Here is a 20,479-nt window from a genome sequence, read left to right on the forward strand (position 1 = left end):
ATTAGGATGGACGGAGTGCTATTTAAAACCATTAGCCTCTGTTCCATCTTTCAGAACGGACTGGTCAGACCTGAATGATACACACCAAAATGAGACTAAGGGTAGCTTAGTCTTTTATCTACAGTATTTTATTTCTTATTTCCCAAGTCATTATAGCGTATATAGTGGCATTAGTTACTTTGTAATAATCTATCAAAGAATATTATAAATGAGTGTATGAGTTTATCCCATTTGGTTAATAGAATCCAAGTGTTAATTACACAGCAATTATATTAAATTGGGTGGCCTATCAATCTCACGATTCTTGTCATGAAACCACCTCTTGCACAAAAAGAATACACATACAAATTGGATCTCAAATAAATGAAAGTTACTAAATACTCCATCTATTTGATCATTTAGAGCATCCGCAAGGGTGAGGTGCCCCATATTTTATCTTTCCTTTTCTCATTCGTCCACCTCATTTTCCACTAACTTTTTCATCTACCCTTCCCATTTCATAATTACATCTTTGCAATAATGAGGTTCCCCAAAAACATAAATTTACCTATAAAATATGGGAACCTACCCAAAAGGCACACCAATTTGCCTTGCCTCCTCTAAAAGTAGAGGAGCCCCAATATTTGGGGAGCTTAGTGCAACAATGAGGAGGTCCATTTGAAGAGAGAGAATGCAAATGGGGAGGTAAAATTCCACCTTTGCGGATGCTCTTAGTTACCATCTTGGTTTTGAAACAAAGACCAAAAAAAAGGGAGCATCTAGGGATTAGTAAGTGGATTATACATCATACTATTGCAAGCGGGGAAGTGGCAAATAAACCCCAAACGTTTGCCATATATGCATTTTAGCCCCATCTCTTTCTTTAAGTGCAAATTCACCCCATTAGTTATCATTTATGTGCAATTAAAACTGACATGCGCCGGAAATATGATTAGGACTAGGTTAACTAATTTAAAAAAAAATTATGATTTTTATATTGTAAGTTGACAAAGTCGTTTATTTTCTTTACAACAATCTAGGTATTTCCATCCATTCTTGCGCCCGTTTATCTACTCCACACTTCTCATTATTTCATTCCATCAGTAGCTCAATTCCAGAATAATTCCTTTCTAGCACCTATGTTTACCCACAAGTCAAGAGGTAATTTTCTTGTGATAAATAACTACTAAAAAAAACTCAACTTAGCTTTTCCCCAATTTTGTTTTGGAATTTCGTTTGGTACTTGGGGCAAACTTTCAATTACTAGATAGGGATGGACTTATGGGAATTTGTTTGTAGATGGAAGAAAAATTGAGGTGCAAATGGAGAGAGATCGTTAATTTGTTAAGAATTTGGCAGAGAGAGGGAGTTGGGAAGTTGGGAGGGAGTGACTTGGATTAGATAGACATGTAAAATGATGTAAAATTAAAATATACGGCAATAGGTGGTGATAACTGACATGGGTAATTAAGTTTTTTTTTTTTTTTTTTTAATTATCTTACCTAAGCCAATTCTCTTGATCCTAGTCATATTTCCGATGCCATGTCACTCTTCTCCGGCTATAAATTGATATGAAAATATTGTATTAGGTTTAATTGCACATAAATGATAACTAATGGGGTGAATTTACACTTAAAGAAAGAGATGGGGCTAAAATGCACATATGGGCAAACGTTTGGGGCTTATTTGCTATTTCCCCGCTATCCCCCAAGTGATATAGATTTTGAGTTTTATAATAAAATTTTCATATTTTGTTTTAAAGATGTTGGGCTTTACTATGAAATTTTTGAATTCGTTCTCTTTAAACATTAAACTTAAAAAATTACTCGTACAATATAACTCAAAAATACCCCTCTATCTCGGTTAATTTAGTTTTGACACAAAGACCAATGAAAGAGAAGGGAGTCAATTATAAGATGACAAAGACCAAATTTAGTGTGAAGGACCAAATTGCTCATCAAATACAATCTTAAAATAAGAAAAGGCAACAATTGACTAAGACACCACAAATAAAATAGGACAACAAATGACCGGTAGACAGGGAGTATTACATATAAGCTCAATTAAATTTGATTTTTAACTTCAAAAAATTAAAATGTAACTTATAAATTTTTGAAAGCTAAAAAAATATACATATGCTCCGTTATATACTAGGTCTGATGTAGTATATCTAGGGGTGGCAATCGAGTCAGTCAGATTGGGTTTGGGTCGAGTCAACTCGGGTTGGGTTATATCGGGCCGAGTCGGATTCGGGTCATTTAGGGTCAAATGATGTAACGGGTCCGGTCGGGGTTGGCTATTTTATCGAATTACTTCAATTTTTAGCCACTAAAATTAATATTTTGACCATTATTTGGTTTGATTACTTCAATATTAAGTCAAAAGTATCAAACTAAGCACTAATTCGCTTTCAATTTTATCAATATTAAGCTTAATAATTATCGGATCATAAGTTTAATCGGGACAATACCGGGTCGGGTCGGGTTCAGGTCACTGATTATCGAGTCATGCCGGGTTACAGGTTGTCATCGGATCGGGGTCGGGTCGGTTTTGGGTAGCAATGTTTTTCGGGTTTGGGTCGGGCTATTCGGTTTGGGTCAGTATAAAAAGATAACAAACCACTAAAACGCCATAAATAAAAAGGTAAACAAATAATATGGAGCTGTCAAAAGGGAAATGCAGAAGGATTAATTGTCACTGTCAATAAACTTCAAACCATTCAAAAACACGATCTTGGCTAAAAAGCTTTGAGGAGGAAAATGTAGAAGTTGCCAAAAAAAAAAACGTGTATTACATGCTTATTTCCTCCTACGTATGATGAAGAAATCTATATACTTTGATATGAAACCCAAGAGAGACGTATATTTTCAGTCTTCACTGGCACCCTTCAACTAGTTCACCAACCCTGGTTTCTAGCTGCTTTTACATGATTGAATGATTCCTAACTCAAAAGTTTTCTACCCGAAACCTTTATCGGAACAACAAAATGGAGTTTTGTGTCGTGCTAACCAAATGTTAGCTTAAGCTACCCTTTCTACGATTCAGTAAACCGCCACCTCCATTGTGGTTATCCCGGATAACATTCCTCTAATACCTCGAAGGCTCCTTTCTCTAGCGTGATAGGTGGGATTCGTTGTATTCACTTGCGCGTACTCCACATGTTAAATAGTGGAAGTTGCTTCCTGATTTCCATAGTAACAATATTACCCTAGGCTTTCAAGAGCTCATGCAAATTACCAAGATAAGGGGGCCGGATGTACGCAACTTGACCTCTATGTTAACAAGGGGTGAGTACAATCAATCAATCATACACGTTAATATTGATAAATCTTTTCTGGTGCATGTGGTGTGTCCTGATTCCTGAACATCCCACCAAAGCGTAGCCATAATAAATATCCATGTCAACTATTCCAAATTATTATCAATGTCAGCTATTCCAAACTAAAGATAGAAAGAAAGATTACAGTGGGATAAAAGGAGTATGACCTAAATGCCTATGTTTACTTAATAATATGTCCTCCCAATTGACAGTAGTATAGTCATGTATAGACAGTTATAGGTAATGACTCGGATGAACGGAATGCCGTCTATGCAAATTATTTTTCTTAAAACAAGTAGGCAAGGAAATTTGATTCCTGATTTCTGACTTCCAAACTCATACCATCATGGTTTAGGAGGAGGTTTCTTATTCAAAAATATTGCTTTGTAGGATCCCACAAGTTATAAAGAATTGCTGTAGTACGTCTAGGCATGTGATTTCATTCAGGTCATTTTCATATTTGGTGGTTACAAAGCTCTTATTAAAGAAGTATGAACCTCCCCTCGCGGTAAAAGAAGAAATGAAAAAATGATTACGTGAAAAAATAAAACTTGTACATGAAAGAGAAATTACGTAAAAGAATACACATACAAACTTGATCTTAAATAAGAATTGCGGAGGGACAATTGTCACTGTCGGTAAACTTCGAACTTCCAAGTTTGAAAAATACAATTTCGCCTAAAGAGCTTTCAGGAGGAAAATGTGCAGAAGCTGCAAAAGAAACAAAACGAGACGTTTGGTTTTGTTGGCACTCTTTTAACAAGTTCATCTACCCTGCTTTCTAGCTTCTACATAATTGATTGATTCCCAAATCAAGTTTTCGACCCAAAAAATCCTTCGGAACAACAAAATGGTGTTTTATGTCGTGCTAACCAAATTTAAATTGCTCATGCTTTTAACCTTTCACTTTCTAAAACTCCATAAATCAACTTACGCCATTTATGACAAGTATGAGGAATGCAAGAGGCCGTACCAGTGCAGAAATGTTAGCTTGAGCTACCCTTTCTACGATTTAGTAAACCGCCCCCTCCATTGTGGTTATCCCGGATTTCAAATTGAGTGCAATGATGTCATGCCTAAGATTACGATGTCATCAGACGTTTACTACCTTGTTAGTAAAGGCGCAAACCCACATACTATCTCTCTAGCTAAGCAAATTTACATGGAGGACTCCTGCCTAGAAAACTTGTCCAACACCACCATCAACTCAACCCTTTACAAGTATACATTAGATGATGAGAATATCACCATTTTCTATGATTGCCCACATTCAAACATGACATGGGCGAATGAGCATGAATACTCCTGTGATAGCACTAGTAGTAATCGCAGAGTGTATTACTACATAACCCACAATTCAGAGTCCTCCCAGGTGGTTCATCTATGCAAGAGCAGGATTTTGGTGCCAATACTCAGCAATCAATATTATACTATAACACATGTGGTCAACTTGACGTATGTTTTTCCCTACGCTTTTGAGCTAGAGTGGATTGCAGAGAACGATCTCTGTGACGGTTGTCTGGAATCGGGTGGGGAGTGCGGTTATGATAACAAATTTGTTTGTTATTGCCCTGATCGATCATATGATATCAAATGCAATTCCAATGGTAAAGATACGAATCCTTAATCTTTTGTTATTAATGTTTTTGTCAGCATCATGTGTACATGTCATAAGGAGTGTTACTCATGATCTGGGTTCAAACCTGTCAGCAGTCAGTATCACCAATGCCATCTTCCCCCAAAAACAAACTAACTGTGGACTCAACTACTCTACTGACTTTATCTCCTACATTTGAAACTTTTAGTTTGATGCATATAGACTGTAAGACCTGGAAGAAAATGTATTCTGATTTTTTAATTTCATACTACACCATCCAGAAATTCAAGACATTCTTTTATCCTGAAGTCAAATAATATCTCAGCTTTCATTAGTCGTAAAAACGCTTTCTTCCACAACTCTTTCCCCCTCACCAAATCTAAACCTAATGGAACATTCAAATAAGGCTGAATTCCATTAGCAACCTTGGTCGACCAGTTCATCTACTTCAACTCCTTTATCCTACTTTCATCATAACTGTCTTATTTCTAGCAAATAATCATACATAAATAGTGCTCAAATAATGTTTTTTACAGGATCCACTCTCCACAAGGTATACAGAGCTGCTGGAGTAATTTTAGGTATGCAACCACAATGAAGTTTTTTCAAAGTTATTTTTAAGATGCTGAGGGACAACATTCGTATCTTACGACAATATGACCCTTAGAGATAATCTCCAAGCATTCATAAGAGAAATATAAATGTGTAATTATCTACACTAACTTCCCTCTTGCCCAAGTTGGTTGGTGTTAGTAGTAAGAGCTCTCATCTCTTAAACAAGTTGTCTTCCTGAAGCAGACTACTCTAAGCTGTCGCTATGGGATAGTTCCGGCTAACACCAGGAAATAAAATCTAAATTCCCTCTTTTGGATGAATGCAGGTTGTATAATAATAGGGTTAGGCATGCTTGCTCTTCGGGCCTTTTATTTTAAAAGGAGATACTCTACAGATAATCAAGACATTGAAGCTTTCTTGAAGAAACATGGACCTCTCCCAACAAAAAGATACACCTACAGATCTCTCAAGAAAATAACAAATTCATTTGAAGATAAACTGGGTGAAGGGGGCTATGGTACCGTCTACAAGGGGAAGTTACCAAATGCTCAACTTGTGGCGGTAAAACTTTTGAAGGAATCAAAGGGAAATGCAGAGGAATTCATCAATGAAGTTACAAGTATTGCAAGGACTAACCATGTGAATGTTGTCACACTATTAGGGTTTTGCTTCGAGGGTCAGAGAAGAGCACTCCTATATGACTTCATGCCTAATGGATCTCTCGAGAAGTTTATATATGCGAAGAATAGCCACCAATTACTGGATTTGGATGAATTGTTCAAGATTGCAGTTGGGATAGCAAGAGGTCTTGAGTACTTACACCAAGGTTGTAATACAAGATTAGTTCACTTTGACATCAAACCTCATAACATTTTATTAGATGAAAATTTCTGCCCTAAAATTTCAGATTTTGGTCTTGCCAAGTCTTTTCTGAAGAATGACAGTATAATAGCTATGTCAGGAGCAAGAGGAACCGTGGGATTCATTGCTCCTGAGCTATATCTAAACGGTTTTGGAGGCGTCTCTCATAAATCAGATGTTTACAGCTATGGAATGCTGGTTTTAGATATGGTTGGGTTTAGGAAAGCATTGAATGATCAAGTTGAATATAGTAGTGAGAAGAATTTCCCTCAATGGATATACAAGCAGCTGGAAAAAACAGAAGAAATGGGCGACCAAGATTTATTGATTGAAAAAGAAAAAGAAACTTTGCGGAAAATGGTTTTTGTGAGCTTGTGGTGTATACAAACATACCCATCAAGACGACCGGCAATGAGTAGGGTGGTGGAAATGCTGGAAGGGGCAGTAGAGGCAATGCAAATTCCTGACACTCCCTCTTTGTTTACTCCTCCAATATCACAACCTGTTTCTTCTAGTAATGCCACGATTTCAGTATGAGAAACATGTAACCAATCCCTTGATGCAATACAATATTGACAAGATATCTTTCTACTGGAAAATCCTTTGATCTATTATAGTATATTCTTGAGATGGAGGGCTTGATAAAGTAAGCTCACATGAAGATTGTAGACCTATCATGGTATAGTAAAATACCCAGAATAACCTGCTAGTATAGCAGCAACAGAATCTACTCAACAACAGCATATATTACTTTTAAGAGTTTTCTTTTCACTCTTTTTACATAACCCTTGATGATTTACAACCCCACTTTACGAGTACACAAAATGTAATATCTCACTTAGGCAAACTGGCAGATCAACTAATGCAGTGCAGAAATGAAATCACAAAAAATGACATGGTATAATCGCCACAATTAAAGTATTAAACCAAGTACAATGGTACAGGGTTGAGGTCTGAATAGGGGGGGGGGGGGGGGGGGGCTGTAAATGAATGCGGAGACCGTAAAAATTTTGCGACTGAATAGAGTTTGCGATGGAATAATTAAGTTTTGCGTGGAATAAATGTAATTTTGCGACGGAATAACTAGGGTTGCGATGGAATTGATAAAATTTGCGATGGAAATTTTAGGAGTTGCGATGGAATAAATTAAATTTTGCGATGGAATAAATTAAATTTTGCGATGGAATTGTAAAGATTTGCGATGGAAAACAAAAGTAAATTGCAACCTTAATCAACATTAATTAATTTAGAATCCATTGTAAAATCCGTGCTAAGAGTTTTGCTACGAAATTTCCATCGCAAATTACAAGATTTGCTACTAAATTGTGCAATGACTTGAAGTAGTCGCATTTTCCGTCGCAAACACCCATTTAGTGACGGATTCTATTGTATTTGTGACGGAGTTTTGTTGTAGCTAAAGCCACTTCTTTTTGTAGTGATCAAAGGAATACAAGTCAGGGCATTATGAAGTTTAAAGTGAAGCAATTGACTGTGATAAGGGATGCATGTGAGAGGGTGGCACCGAAATTGAGCGTCACCCGGTGGCGCCGTATCATCAACCATTAGCAACATTTCGACAAGGACTAATAAGGCCCAAATGGCCATCTTTACTAGTATGACCTAAATCTTTACTTAACAAGCTGTCCTCCCAATTGACTGTACTGTAGTGGAGTATTGGCAGCTATAGGTAATGATCCGTATGGACGGGTTGTGTACGCAAATTATCTTCCTTAAACTAAGTAGGAAATGTAACAAGTCAAGTTTCAGTATTACTAATTCCCAGTTTTGATGGAGGATCAAAGGATGTCTTGACACGTTTGAGAGTAGATTTAGAAAAAACCAGTAGAATGAGGGAATGGAACAAGTCAAGTTCATACATATAACTAATACCCAAATATAGAGAGCAGTTTTACCAACTTTAAGAGCAGGTTTTCTATTGGAAGAATCAAAAAGATATACCAGCTCTTAAGGGAAATGCAGAGGGATAGTTGTCACTGTCAATAAACTTCTTTTTTTCTTTTGGCAAGAATAAACTTCAAAGTTCAAAGTTTGAAAAACACATTTTGACTAAAGAGCCTTCAGGAGGAAAATGTATCAGAAGTTGTCAAAACAACTTGTTTCTCCTACATAATCATGAAGAAAATCCCCACCCAAAAGAGACATTTCTTTCGATTGGCGCCTTTTCACGAGAGTTCATTTACCTTGCTTTCTAGTTTTCAACCCAAAACCTCCTTAGAACCAAGAAAATGGAGTTTTGCATAGTGCCTATCAAATTCAAATTACTCATACTTTTAACCTTTCACTTTCTAAAACTCCATAAATAAACTTATGCCAATGATGACAAGTACGACGAATGTAAGAGGCCATACCAGTGCGGAAATGTTAGCTTAAGCTACCCTTTCTACAATTCAGTAAACCGCCCCCTCCATTGTGGTTACCCTGGATTTCAGGTTGAGTGCAATCACGCCAAGCCTCAGATTTCGATATCATCAGATATTTTCTACCTTGTTAGTAACGACACGACCTCACATACTCTCTCTTTAGCTAAGGAAATTTACTTGGACGATTCCTGCCTGCAAAACTTTTCCAACACCACCATCAACTCGGCCCTTTACAAATACACTTTAGCTGATGAGAATATCACCATCTTCTATGATTGTCCCCATTCAAACATGACATCAGCAAATGAATATGAATATTCCTGTGATAGCAGACGTAGTAATACCACAGTGTATTACTATATGACCCACAATTCAGAGTCCTCCCAGGTTGTTCATCTATGCAAGAGCAGGATTTTGGTGCCAATACTCAGCAATCTCGATTGGACTATAACAAATTTGGTCAACTTGACGAATGTTTTTCGCTATGCTTTTGAGTTGGAGTGGATTGCAGAGAACAATCTTTGTGATGGTTGTCTGGAATCGGGTGGGGTGTGCGGTTATGATACAAATATGTCCAAATTTGTTTGTTATTGCCCTGATCGCCCATATGATTCCAAATGCAGTTCCAATGGTAAGGGTACAAATTCTTCATCTTTTCTTATTAATATTTATATTAGCATCATGTGTAGATGTCATAAGGAGTGTTAATGATTTGGGTTCGAAAACCATCAACATCACGACCACCCTTGCAGTTTAACCACTGCTTTTCACTATGGTTTTGGGTTACAGTGGAATTTAGAGACCACTCTATGATACATATATGAATAAATTTACTTCTTGTTACACCATTCGGCCTTATGATTCCAAATGCAATTCCCTCGGTAATGGTGTGAATCCTTGATCATTCGTTATCAACATTTTTGTTATAACATGTGTATTTGTGTGAGTTAGTAACTTCTCATATTATCCATTGCTTTTAAAAGAGTTTTATTATAACCTCGAAAAAATTGTTTTACAGGATCCGCTTCCCACAAGGTATACAGAACTGCTGGAGTAATTTTAGGTATGTGACCTCAACGAAGTTTTTTCTGAGTACTTAGATGCTGAGAGAAAACGTCGGCAACTTGAGATAATATAACCTCTAGTGATAATCTCCAAGCATTCATAGGAGAAATATTTATGCTTTCCTCTTTTGGATGAATGCAGGTTGTATAATAATAGGGCTAGGCATGCTTGCTCTCTCGGCCGTTTATTTTAAAAGAAGACACCCTACAGATAATCAAGACATTGATGCTTTCTTGAAGAAACATGGACCTCTCCCTACAAAAAGATATACCTACGGATCTCTCAAGAAAATAACAAATTCATTTAAAGATAAACTTGGTGAAGGAGGCTATGGCACCGTCTACAAGGGGAAGTTACCAAATGCCCAACTTGTGGCGGTCAAGCTTTTGAAAGAGTCTAAGGGAAATGCAGAGGAATTTATCAATGAAGTTACAAGTATTGGAAGGACTAATCATGTGAATGTCGTCACACTATTAGGGTTTTGCTTTGAGGTCAGAAAAGAGCTCTCCTATATGACTTTATGCCTAATGGATCTCTCGAGAAGTTTATATATGCGAAGAATAGCAACCAATCACTGGATTTGGATGAATTGTTCAAGATTGCAGTCGGGATAGCAAGAGGTCTTGAGTACTTACACCAAGGTTGTAATACAAGATTAGTTCACTTTGACATCAAGCCTCATAACATTTTATTAGATGAAAATTTCTGCCCTAAAATTTCAGATTTTGGTCTTGCTAAGCCTTTCCAGAAGAATGACAGTATAATATCTATGTCAGGAGCGAGAGGAACTGTGGGATTTATCGCTCCTGAGGTATATCTTAACGGTTTTGGTGGCGTCTCTCATAAGTCAGATGTTTACAGCTATGGAATGTTGGTTTTGGATATGGTTGGTTGTCGGAATAATTTGAATGCTCAAGTTGAACATAGTAGTGTGCAGTATTTTCCTCAATGGATATACAAGCAGCTGGAAAATACAGGAGAAATAGATGATCAAGATTTATTGAATGGAAACGAAAAAGAAACTTTGCGAAAAATGGTGTTTGTGAGCTTGTGGTGCATACAAACAAACCCATCAAGACGACCGGCAATGAGTAGGGTGGTGGAAATGCTGGAAGGGGCAGAAGAGGCAATGCAAATTCCTGACACTCCCTCTTTATTTACTCCTCCAGTATCACAACCTATTTCTTCTAGTAGTGCCACAATTTTGATATAGAAAAATGAAACCACTTCCTTGATACAAGCCTAAGCGGGAATAGAATCGACGAGATATCTTTCTACTGAAAACTCCTTTTGTCTATAATTCCTGAGCAATCAAAGGCAATATCCATCTATAGGCATCCGGAAATAGATTCCACAATTATAATGGGAAAGTGATAGGGAGCCACCGGCTGCTACTAAAACTCGGTACCACCATACACATATAGTAGAATATAATATTAATGTAATACCTGATGTTAGTATGGTGGTAGTTACTAGTTAGTATCAGGGGTTGGGTGGCTTAAAGTCGTTCTTCAAAATAATCATACCAAAACAAGCTTGTGTGATTGCACCTTTCATAGTAAGAAGCATCATATTAATGAATACAAAACTATCTATATTATACTGTAGTAATCATACCTGAAATTTCGAAACCCAATATCCGCAGTTTCAGCAAAAAAAGGCCACAAATGACAGAGTAGCAACTCAGCAGTAGATGAAGTTCATCCAGAAGGCAACAACTCTACATCCAAACACCAAGAATTGTTGGTTTGATGATCAAGAAAGAAATTTGAGATGGTTGACAAAGTACGCTTACCCATTCTAAAAGCCCGCATAAAGCTCAGATGAAGTTGCAGATCTATCATGGATGGTTGTTACAGAAACATTTATAGTAACCAACCTAGAGCAAACCTGCAAGTATAACAGCAATAGAATCATTCACCAGCAGACTTTTGTTTTCAGTATTTGTACATAATCCTTGGTTTACAAGCCCAATTTATGAGTACATAATCTTTTCATTACTGTATTTGATTTCAAAAATAATACAACGGCAAAGAATAAGAGGAAGTACAAAAATGGAGAAGGCGGGAAAGTTTGAAAACTAAAACAGGTTAGAACATTTTGTCATCATCAAGATAGTCCGCGATTTCATTATTGATCCCTCTGAAGTGAACAAGAATTAACTGAAAAATAGACACATTTTAAACATCTGCAAGAATAGTACTCCGTAAGTACTATCAAAAGTCAAAGTGACCAAGTAGTTGCTATACAGAGTTAGAACTTGTCTAGAAGGCAAGTAGCTTTTCATGTTCAAACTATGCAATTTCAACATTGAGCTTTGACTGCTGACTACTGATTGCTCAATGCTCTTCATCTACTTCCAATATCATGGTCCTAAATATTGGGTACAAAACCCATTTAACGCGATCACATTTCACCACATTTTGAGATTAACTTAACTTTATTTAACGCGATTAGGTCGGTCATGGCAACCAATAGGCAATAGCACAGCTGTGATAAAGATTTGATACTATGCCTTTATATCCTACTTTGTACACAACTGAATGATCCATAGCACATAACTTCCTGAAAAAAAAAAAGTCCAAATTCAACCTAAAACTTTTCACTCGTATAGGAAAATAACCTTTTATTTTCACTCTTTCACTTTCTCCAACCTAACAAATATGCTTATGCCAATGATGAGCTAGAAACATGAAGAATGTAAGATGTCATTTCCCTGTGGAAATATTAGCTTAACTTAGCCTTCCTATAACGTATGATAGATACAATGTACACGATATTAAACATTTTTAACATATTCATGCAATAATCTTCAACATCTTTATAACTTGATCACAATAATGTGTCGTGTCCAATTTTAAATAACATGACAGGGTATATCACGAGACGAAGTAATAAGGCAATATTCTTTTGGATTTAATTTTTAATTCAGTTCAGATATTTTCACCCCAAAAGAGCAAGGCCTAATAAAGCTTAAGGTGCTTACAAAAGGTTGTGTATGAATGCAACATTGACTTCGTCTATGAAAGTAGAAAAATCCATGATAGTACGTTCAGGAAGTGGTTAAAAGGAGATATCAATCGGACGCGAATTCAGATTATTTGGCAAGGTAGATAAGTCAAGAATAACTTGCAATTCCCTCATACAAGTCATTATTCTGATGGTACTTAGACTAATCACTGTAAGACTTTTCAAGGGAGCTTCTTAGTACTATCTTATAAGAGGGAAGCTACGACCTTAATTTTCATCACATCCACTTTCAAGGTCACATTAAGGCGTAAAAATGGTATATTCTTTCTTCTCTATGCTCTTCATCTTCCCCTTAATATTTCATAATAATTTTGTCAAAGCTGATAGTGACGAGTATGAGGAATGTAAGAAGCCATTTCAGTGTCCTAACTCTAACTTTAACCTAAGCTACCCTTTCTATGATGGAGATAACCGCCCTTCATATTGTGGTTATCCCGGTTTTCAGATTGATTGTGGAGATTCTCATCCTGAGATTTCAATGTCATCGGACACTTACTACCTTCTCAATATGAGTTCAACTTCAGATACTGTAACTGTTGTTTCAAAAGACTATTACACAGTTAATGGTGTTTGTCCACAAAATTTGAACATAAACTCGACCCTTTACAAATATGCATCCACAAATGTTAATGTTACCATCTTCTATGGCTGTCCTAGTACAACTGCCGCCATAGCAACATCTTTACCCTGTAGGAACACGAGTAATAGCAATAACCAATTGGGCTACTATGCGACCCAGTCTGCTCAAGCTAAAACCCTAAATGCAACATGCCAGACCAGTGTTGTCTTGCCAACAATACCACAATCTTCATCTAACCAGAATACTAGTAGCGGTAGCCTACAGGGTATTTCTCAAGGTGGTTTTGGATTAGAGTGGATGGCAGAGAACGAGTTTTGTGATGGTTGTCGTGGATCAGGAGGCTTGTGTGGTTCTGACGCAGCTCTCGGTATATTTACCTGTTATTGCCCTAATGGATCTTACGAATCTGATTGCAATGGTATGAATCCTTACCCTTCTCTACCCAAATTTTAATGTTAGGTTCTGACTTAGGAAAATACTGTTGCATCTTTTTATTCCGGGTTGTTGAGCATGAACTTGTGATACATGATTAACGGAAATGTTGGAAGCATGTTGGCGATAGAGAGAATACTTTGTAGCAGACTAATTGCTTATGTTTGATGCCACGTACTTCTTGTACGTCTCACAACACAATCGTAAGTTGATATTTAGCTTGAGAATTGAGATCTTCAAAGAATGGCTTCTTTGTTGAAAAACCAGACAAACTTGAGACTAATATTACCACAGATTATAATTTCCATCTAGTAGTGTAGAAATAAGTCAGTGAAGATTCCTTACATCCGAAACCCAACACACACCTCGCCATTTGAGGGAACTCTTGAGGCACTAGGGTATAGTTGTCGTTGTATTCACTTAAAATTATTTATGTTTCTTCCTAACAACTCATATAACTAGTTTAAAACGACAAATAAAAAACTGAACGTTAACTGATCTACTACACGACTTTAGGATGCAGTAGAGGCCAGAGGGTAAAACAGGCTTATGCAGACAAGTCAATGTTTCTTCAAAAATCTTTTTTCAATTATATTTCTGACAGGAAGTTTCCGAGTGTATACTAAGAAGTCTTCGTTCAAAGCTCTCATCTATCGAATAACTCTTCTTTAAAATTCCTTCATGGAACTGCTTATGCTGATGAGGTGAAATTAGAAACCTGAAAATAATCGTTTCAGTCTGTAAATGAAGGGATGAACCTATAACTGTAGCCTGTAGGTGCCCCGAGTAGATCAGATAGCCATAAAGCAGTAACATCCTAATTCCTAAATGACCTTTTGTTTTAAACCAATGAATTATTTACCAATTTTCAAGGGGAAAAAAAAGTATAAGCGCATAACTTCCATCCAGTAGTGAAGAAACAACTTCCAACCATTCATCATATTTTCAATTTCCATCCAGTAGCAAAGAAACAAGACAGAATATTTCGTTCTCGTTTGGGTCATCTGAAAACCGTCTACCTTCGTTGTTCACACAAACTAAGATTGTGAAGGGAAGAGGAAAGGGAATGCGGTGAAGAGCTTTCCCTCGAAAATTTTCCTATGTTGAAGGGATTTTGATTAAGCTTGAAGAAGTAAGATGGATCCTTCCAAATACCTCCCTCTCTATTTCTCTTCAACCTTATTTTCTAATCAAGTAACTATCCCTTCCGCTCCCCTCCCTTTCCCTTCAAAATCTTTTATCCACAGAGACGCAGATGCATATATTTTACTCTAGTTTAAGGAAGGAATCTCACTTGTGCCTACGCACAGGGGTATAAGCTTCCCCATTTGCTAGTACTTATAGATAAAGATAGTTACATACATAGATATGGGCTTATATGTCTCTCCTGGTAACCAAAATCTGAATAGATATAAGCCAAAAACCAATCATACTTATTCCAGTTCGATCTGGAAAACTTCAGGGAAATGTATGCTTCCAGGAAGTGTTGCATAACTACTGCAAATATTAAAGTGAAACTTAAAACACTGCATAGTCCTCGGACATTACGTTGACAACATCATTTAAGATTATTCTTAAATTCTTTCTGAGACAGGATGTTCTCAATGCAAATATTTCCTCCAACCAACTTGCTAACAAACCAATGGAAATAGGCCCCTACATTTCCCTCCCTCTCCTCTAAATCACCCAATCCAAATAATACTAATAGCAGACTAATGTAACATCTAGGCTTTAAGCTGGGTTACACTGCATCAGGTCCTGAACCCAATGTCAGCTTCTCAGATAACTATTGTATTGGATTGCGAAAGTAAACTTGTTCTGCCAAGGTGATGTTTATATTCTTTAGTCCTACATAACTGGACATTATAATTTCACGCATAGTGCCCGGGAACAAAAATGTATTCAGATATTAGCATGCTGCACCATCCCCCAAAAATAAGCAAATCTTCAGACCTGAAGTTAAATGATAGGGCCTCCTTCCGAAACACTCTTTGATACTTCTTTTGCCTTGCCATATCTTATGAAACATTAAAATACTTTGTTTTGCAGGATCCACTTCCCAGAGTTCCCACAAGCTACACACAATCCTTGGAGTTATTCTAGGCATGTAACTTTAACGAAGCTAATAAAGTATTTTCATGGTCCCTTCAGAAACACTTTCCACAGTTCTTTCTCGGTTTCTCCCTTATCAAATGTTGTAAACCATTAACATATATATTGTTTTTCAGGATTCACTTCCAACAAGGTATGCCCCTGAAGTCATTATGGAATGTAATTCAAACGAAGTTTTTTAAGCATTTTTAAGAGTTTAATGGTGACTCTAACAACCGTGTGAATTTTTTGGACTTACAACTTCATGAGTTAATCTCGAACCATTCATCGTATTTTCATCTCTGTGATATTCATCGACAATATGAATTAGTGACCCTCTAACTCTAAGTTCGATCTTTTGAATGAATGCAGCTTGTTCAGTATTTGGGCTAGGCATGCTTGCTCTTCTGGCTTGTTATATCAAAAGGCGATACTCTAAGAAAAACCAAGATATTGATGGTTTCTTGAAGAAACATGGACCCCTCCCAACAAACAGATACACCTACAGATCTCTGAAAAAAATAACAAATTCATTTAAAGATAAACTGGGTGAAGGAGGCTATGGCATTGTCTACAAGGGAAAATTACCAAATGGCAATCTGGTGGCTGTCAAACTTTTGAAGGAATCCAAAGGAAATGCAGAGGAATTCATAAATGAGGTCACAAGTATTGGATGGAGTAACCATGTAAATGTTGTCACTCTATTAGGGTTTTGCTTCGAGGGTCAGAGAAGAGCTCTCCTATATGACTTCATGCCGAATGGATCTCTTGAGAAGTTTATATATGCGAAGAATAGCCACCGATCACTAAATTCAGATGAATTGTTTAAGATTGCAGTCGGGATAGCAAGAGGCCTAGAATATCTACACCGAGGTTGTAATACAAGAATTGTTCACTTTGACATCAAGCCTCACAATATTTTACTAGATGAAAATTTCTGCCCAAAAATTTCAGATTTTGGTCTTGCTAAGCGTTTACAGGGGAATAACAGTATAATATCTATGTCAGGAGCGAGAGGAAGTGTGGGATTCATTGCTCCGGAGGTATATCTTAATGGTTTTGGTAGCGTATCTCATAAATCAGATGTTTACAGCTATGGAATGTTGGTTTTGGATATGGTCGGCTGTCGGAATAATGCGAATGCTCAAGTTGGACATAGTAGTGAACAGTATTTTCCTCAATGGATATACAAGCAGCTGGAAAAAACAGATGAATGTGGCCATCAAGATAGATTAGATGGAGAAGAAAGAGTAACTCAAAGGAAAATGATTTTGGTGAGTTTGTGGTGCATACAAACAAACCCATCAAGACGGCCACCAATGAGTAAAGTGGTCGAAATGCTGGAAGGGCCTCTAGAGTCATTGCAAATTCCCGACACTCCCTCTTTGTTTACTCCTCCAATATCACAACCTATTTCTTCTAGTAATGTCATGGTTACAGTATGACTAGAAAAAATTTGAACCCACAGATACAAGCTTAAAAGGCAATAGAATTTTGACATAGATATATTTTATTATCATTTTTGTTTATATCTGAGCAAATGAAGGCATACCTGTCTATAGGCATCCAGAAATGGCACTGTAATAATGAGAAGGTGATAGGGGTTCACCTGGATGTACTGATTACGGAAACTCATTACCACCATACTCATATACGAGTTGAATACTATACTAATCACTCCTAATATATAATGTGATCATGGTGGGAATGTGTTCAATAGCACCGGGTGGCTCAAAATCATTTTCCATAATAAAGTGATAGAAAAACAAGCTTGAATGGTTGCAGTTGCACTTCCTAACTTGGTTTTTGGTTGGACTTTAAGATGTATCTTAACAGGCAGAACTAAATTAGAGTCTAGAGAGTAGGTATGTGCAGAGCCATCTCCACGAAAATGAACATTCGTATCGTAGGAAATTGGGAACCATACCTGAAACTTTGAAGCTCAAATTAGCAATTTCAGCAAAATCCTACAGATGACAGAAGATCAACTCGTAAGTAGTTGAAGTTCATCCACAAAAGCACAACTCCGCATCCAAATACCAACGGTTATTGTTTAAATAATCAAGAAAGAAATTTGAGACGGAGGGCTTGACAAAGTAAGCTTTCCACAACCAAATGCCTATGTAAAAGCTAACATGAAGATTGTAGATCTATCATGGACACTGGCGACACATTTTATAGTAACCAACCCCAAAGAAACTGCTAGTATATCACCTCACTTGGGCAAGCCATCGGATTTGTCATAAAATGGATAAGGCAGGAAAGTTTGAAAGCAAAGGTTAAGCAAAGAGAAGAGAACTAGCTTCTAGACTCTGGAGACATACTATATATGTGCTGGACGAGTTGAGAATTTAAAGAGCAGTTCGGTGTGGGGAGATGATACCCATACACATTGTGTACAAATTTTTTGTACACAAACCAATAGCTACTTGACACGTGGCAAACCATAGTTAGTTAGATTAGATTAATTTAGGGTTAGGTTAGTCATTTTGCAAACGTAGTTAACTAATTTATGGTTAGTTTTTTTTTATGGATAGTTTTTTTTTTTTTTTTATCTTTCATTTATTTTTCTAAATTCCCAATTTATTTTTCTAAATTCTCAATTCAGATTCAACGATTTTAGGAATTGATTAAAAGAATTTAGGAATTACTTTGTTTTTCTGATTTAGTAATTTTTTTTATAATTGATTTATTTTTCGAAAAAAACGTAATTATTTGAACCCTAATTTTATTCGAATAATTAATTCCTAATTGAATTCTATTAATAAAATTGATGGATCCTTATACAAATAATCAAAATCGTTCAACAGAGAGTAAGCCAAAATTGATGAATCCTTATACAAATAATCAATTCCTAATTGAATTCTATTACTAAAATTGATGTCGGGTTTCGGCGCTTTAGACAAGGAGATGTGGGGAGCTGCTACTAGTGGTTAATGGCGAGTACGGTGGTGCGAATTGAGAAGCTCCGATTCGGATTTTCGGGTTGTCGAACTTTGTGGTGAATTGGACTCGGGTTTTGATTCCGAGTGCGAAATGGGGATGGAGATGTGGTGACTGAAGCTTTGATGTATGGTGGCCTTGTGCGAAGATTGCCTGATTCGGTGCTCGGTCCGTGACAGAACGATTTGGAATTGAGCAGTGGTAGCTGCTTGTTGTTGGTGCGAAAGTTTGACCACGATGGTGGTGAATTTGGTAAATTATGATGGTGGAATGTTGGTTAATGGTGGGATTTTAATTTTTTTTTGAAGAAGGTTTGGGCATCTATTTTTGAATGAACCCTAATTTAGGCGAATTATTTAAAATTCGGATTTCGTTAATTTGATGCAAAACTTTGATTGATGCAAAAGTTAGTCAGATGTAATTGAATATGATAATTAAGATTTTGCCGAAACTAATTTAATTGTATAATAAATAATTCTATTTTTAAGTAATTGACTAAATTTAAATGGAAACAAAATAAATCAAATAAGGAAATAAAACTAACCATAAATTAATTAACTATATATGCAAAATGACTAATCTAACCCTAAATTAATCTAACTTAACAAACTATGGTTTGCCACGTGTCACGTAGCTATTGGTTTATGTACAAAAAATTTGTACAAAATGTGTATGTATAGCCTTTTCGGTATGGTGTGATGCAGCACACACTAGACAAACGAGTTTTTCTCTCCCAACCTCACCAAGTCACCATGCTATCCTTATTTTCCCCTTATTTAAAACCTCATAGATTACTCCTATTTTTTACGAAATTTTGAAAAAAGTTACAGAAAATTGTACGAAATTACTAATTGGTGATTGAAGATACAGAAAATTACTATTTGATATATTCTTATATCAAATATATGCCAAATATTCATGGAGATACCGTACCATATCTCGTACATATCATAGTTATTATTTTGTAGTATATTATTAGGGTGTAATATCTTTTATATTAGTTATCTTTCCTATTATCATGCCTAGAATTCTTAGTCTAGGGTAACGGCTTCCTTCATTGTTGTATATCTATATATACGTTGTATCTATAATTATAAAACTTATGCAATTCTAATACAATTCAAACCATTCTCTTATGAGCATGATAGTTAGTTAGAAGTGGTTAATAATCAACTAACTTCCATGTATTAAGGAAATCTGTTAGAGTTAGTTGAAGGTTGTTATGCTCAACCTGTTTCAACTACTATAAAAGGATATCTTAGGCATTGTAATCTATACAATTCAATGATATACAATTTTACTCAATTCTCTCTATCTCTCTACATTTCCTCTCTGTAGTTTCATATGGTATCATCCGCCATTGTTACGATCTTACGCTTCCGCCATTAACAAACAAACATCATCATAATCTTTCTTTCAAAACTCAAAAACAATGTCAGATTCTTCTGAAAGTGCATCTCTTTATTCTCCTTTCGATGATCCTTTATTTCTCTCTCCCACTGATCAGCCGAGTCTGGTCTTGTCCTCTTTCTTGTTCGATGGCACCAGCTTCTTACAATGGCAACGTGAAGTTGTTGTTGCTCTGCTATCCAAGAACAAGAGTGGATTTCTCTCTGGGGAATGTTCATTACCTGCTGCCTCTGACA

The 20,479-nt window shown here is 36.5% G+C and overlaps 2 protein-coding genes, 1 long non-coding RNA gene and 1 pseudogene across 7 annotated transcripts; 3 read left to right on the plus strand and 1 right to left on the minus strand.

The window, feature by feature from the left end:
* Window positions 1-2,670: 2,670 nt before the first annotated feature.
* LOC141643182 (uncharacterized) lies at window positions 2,671-18,246 on the minus strand. Of its 3 annotated transcripts, XR_012543660.1 has the most exons (5): window positions 17,818-18,246; window positions 11,553-11,647; window positions 11,375-11,477; window positions 3,890-4,009; window positions 2,671-3,339 (listed from the first exon to the last, which is right to left on the minus strand). It is a non-coding gene; the product is annotated as an uncharacterized LOC141643182 (long non-coding RNA). The 3 variants fall into 3 exon arrangements; XR_012543661.1 differs by lacking the exon at window positions 3,890-4,009; XR_012543659.1 differs by lacking the exon at window positions 2,671-3,339 and having other exon boundaries at window positions 3,703-4,009.
* LOC141643176 (PR5-like receptor kinase) lies at window positions 4,022-6,916 on the plus strand. Its single transcript, XM_074452220.1, has one exon. The coding sequence runs from the start codon at window positions 5,766-5,768 to the stop codon at window positions 6,846-6,848; it is 1,083 nt and encodes a 360-aa protein (XP_074308321.1). The 5' UTR covers window positions 4,022-5,765; the 3' UTR covers window positions 6,849-6,916.
* Window positions 7,424-11,361, plus strand: LOC141643178 (PR5-like receptor kinase; annotated as a pseudogene).
* LOC141643175 (PR5-like receptor kinase) lies at window positions 12,840-17,576 on the plus strand. Of its 3 annotated transcripts, none has more exons than XM_074452218.1 (3): window positions 12,840-15,133; window positions 15,216-15,906; window positions 16,263-17,576. In XM_074452218.1, the coding sequence occupies exon 3, from the start codon at window positions 16,286-16,288 to the stop codon at window positions 17,333-17,335; it is 1,050 nt and encodes a 349-aa protein (XP_074308319.1). In that variant the 5' UTR covers window positions 12,840-15,133; window positions 15,216-15,906; window positions 16,263-16,285; the 3' UTR covers window positions 17,336-17,576. The 3 variants fall into 3 exon arrangements, with proteins under 3 accessions (XP_074308319.1, XP_074308320.1, XP_074308318.1); XM_074452219.1 differs by having other exon boundaries at window positions 12,840-13,785; window positions 15,849-15,906; XM_074452217.1 differs by having other exon boundaries at window positions 12,840-13,785; window positions 15,849-17,576.
* Window positions 18,247-20,479: the final 2,233 nt, after the last annotated feature.

This window comes from Silene latifolia, chromosome 2 (genome assembly GCF_048544455.1).
Source record: "Silene latifolia isolate original U9 population chromosome 2, ASM4854445v1, whole genome shotgun sequence".
Taxonomy (NCBI): Eukaryota; Viridiplantae; Streptophyta; class Magnoliopsida; order Caryophyllales; family Caryophyllaceae; genus Silene; species Silene latifolia.

What these genes read in the sequence shown, in the direction of transcription:
- LOC141643176 (XM_074452220.1), top strand. Translation starts at nt 5,766, where the DNA reads ATGAATGCAGGTTGTATAATAATAGGGTTAGGCATGCTTGCTCTTCGG.
- LOC141643175 (XM_074452217.1), top strand. Translation starts at nt 16,253, where the DNA reads ATGAATGCAGCTTGTTCAGTATTTGGGCTAGGCATGCTTGCTCTTCTG.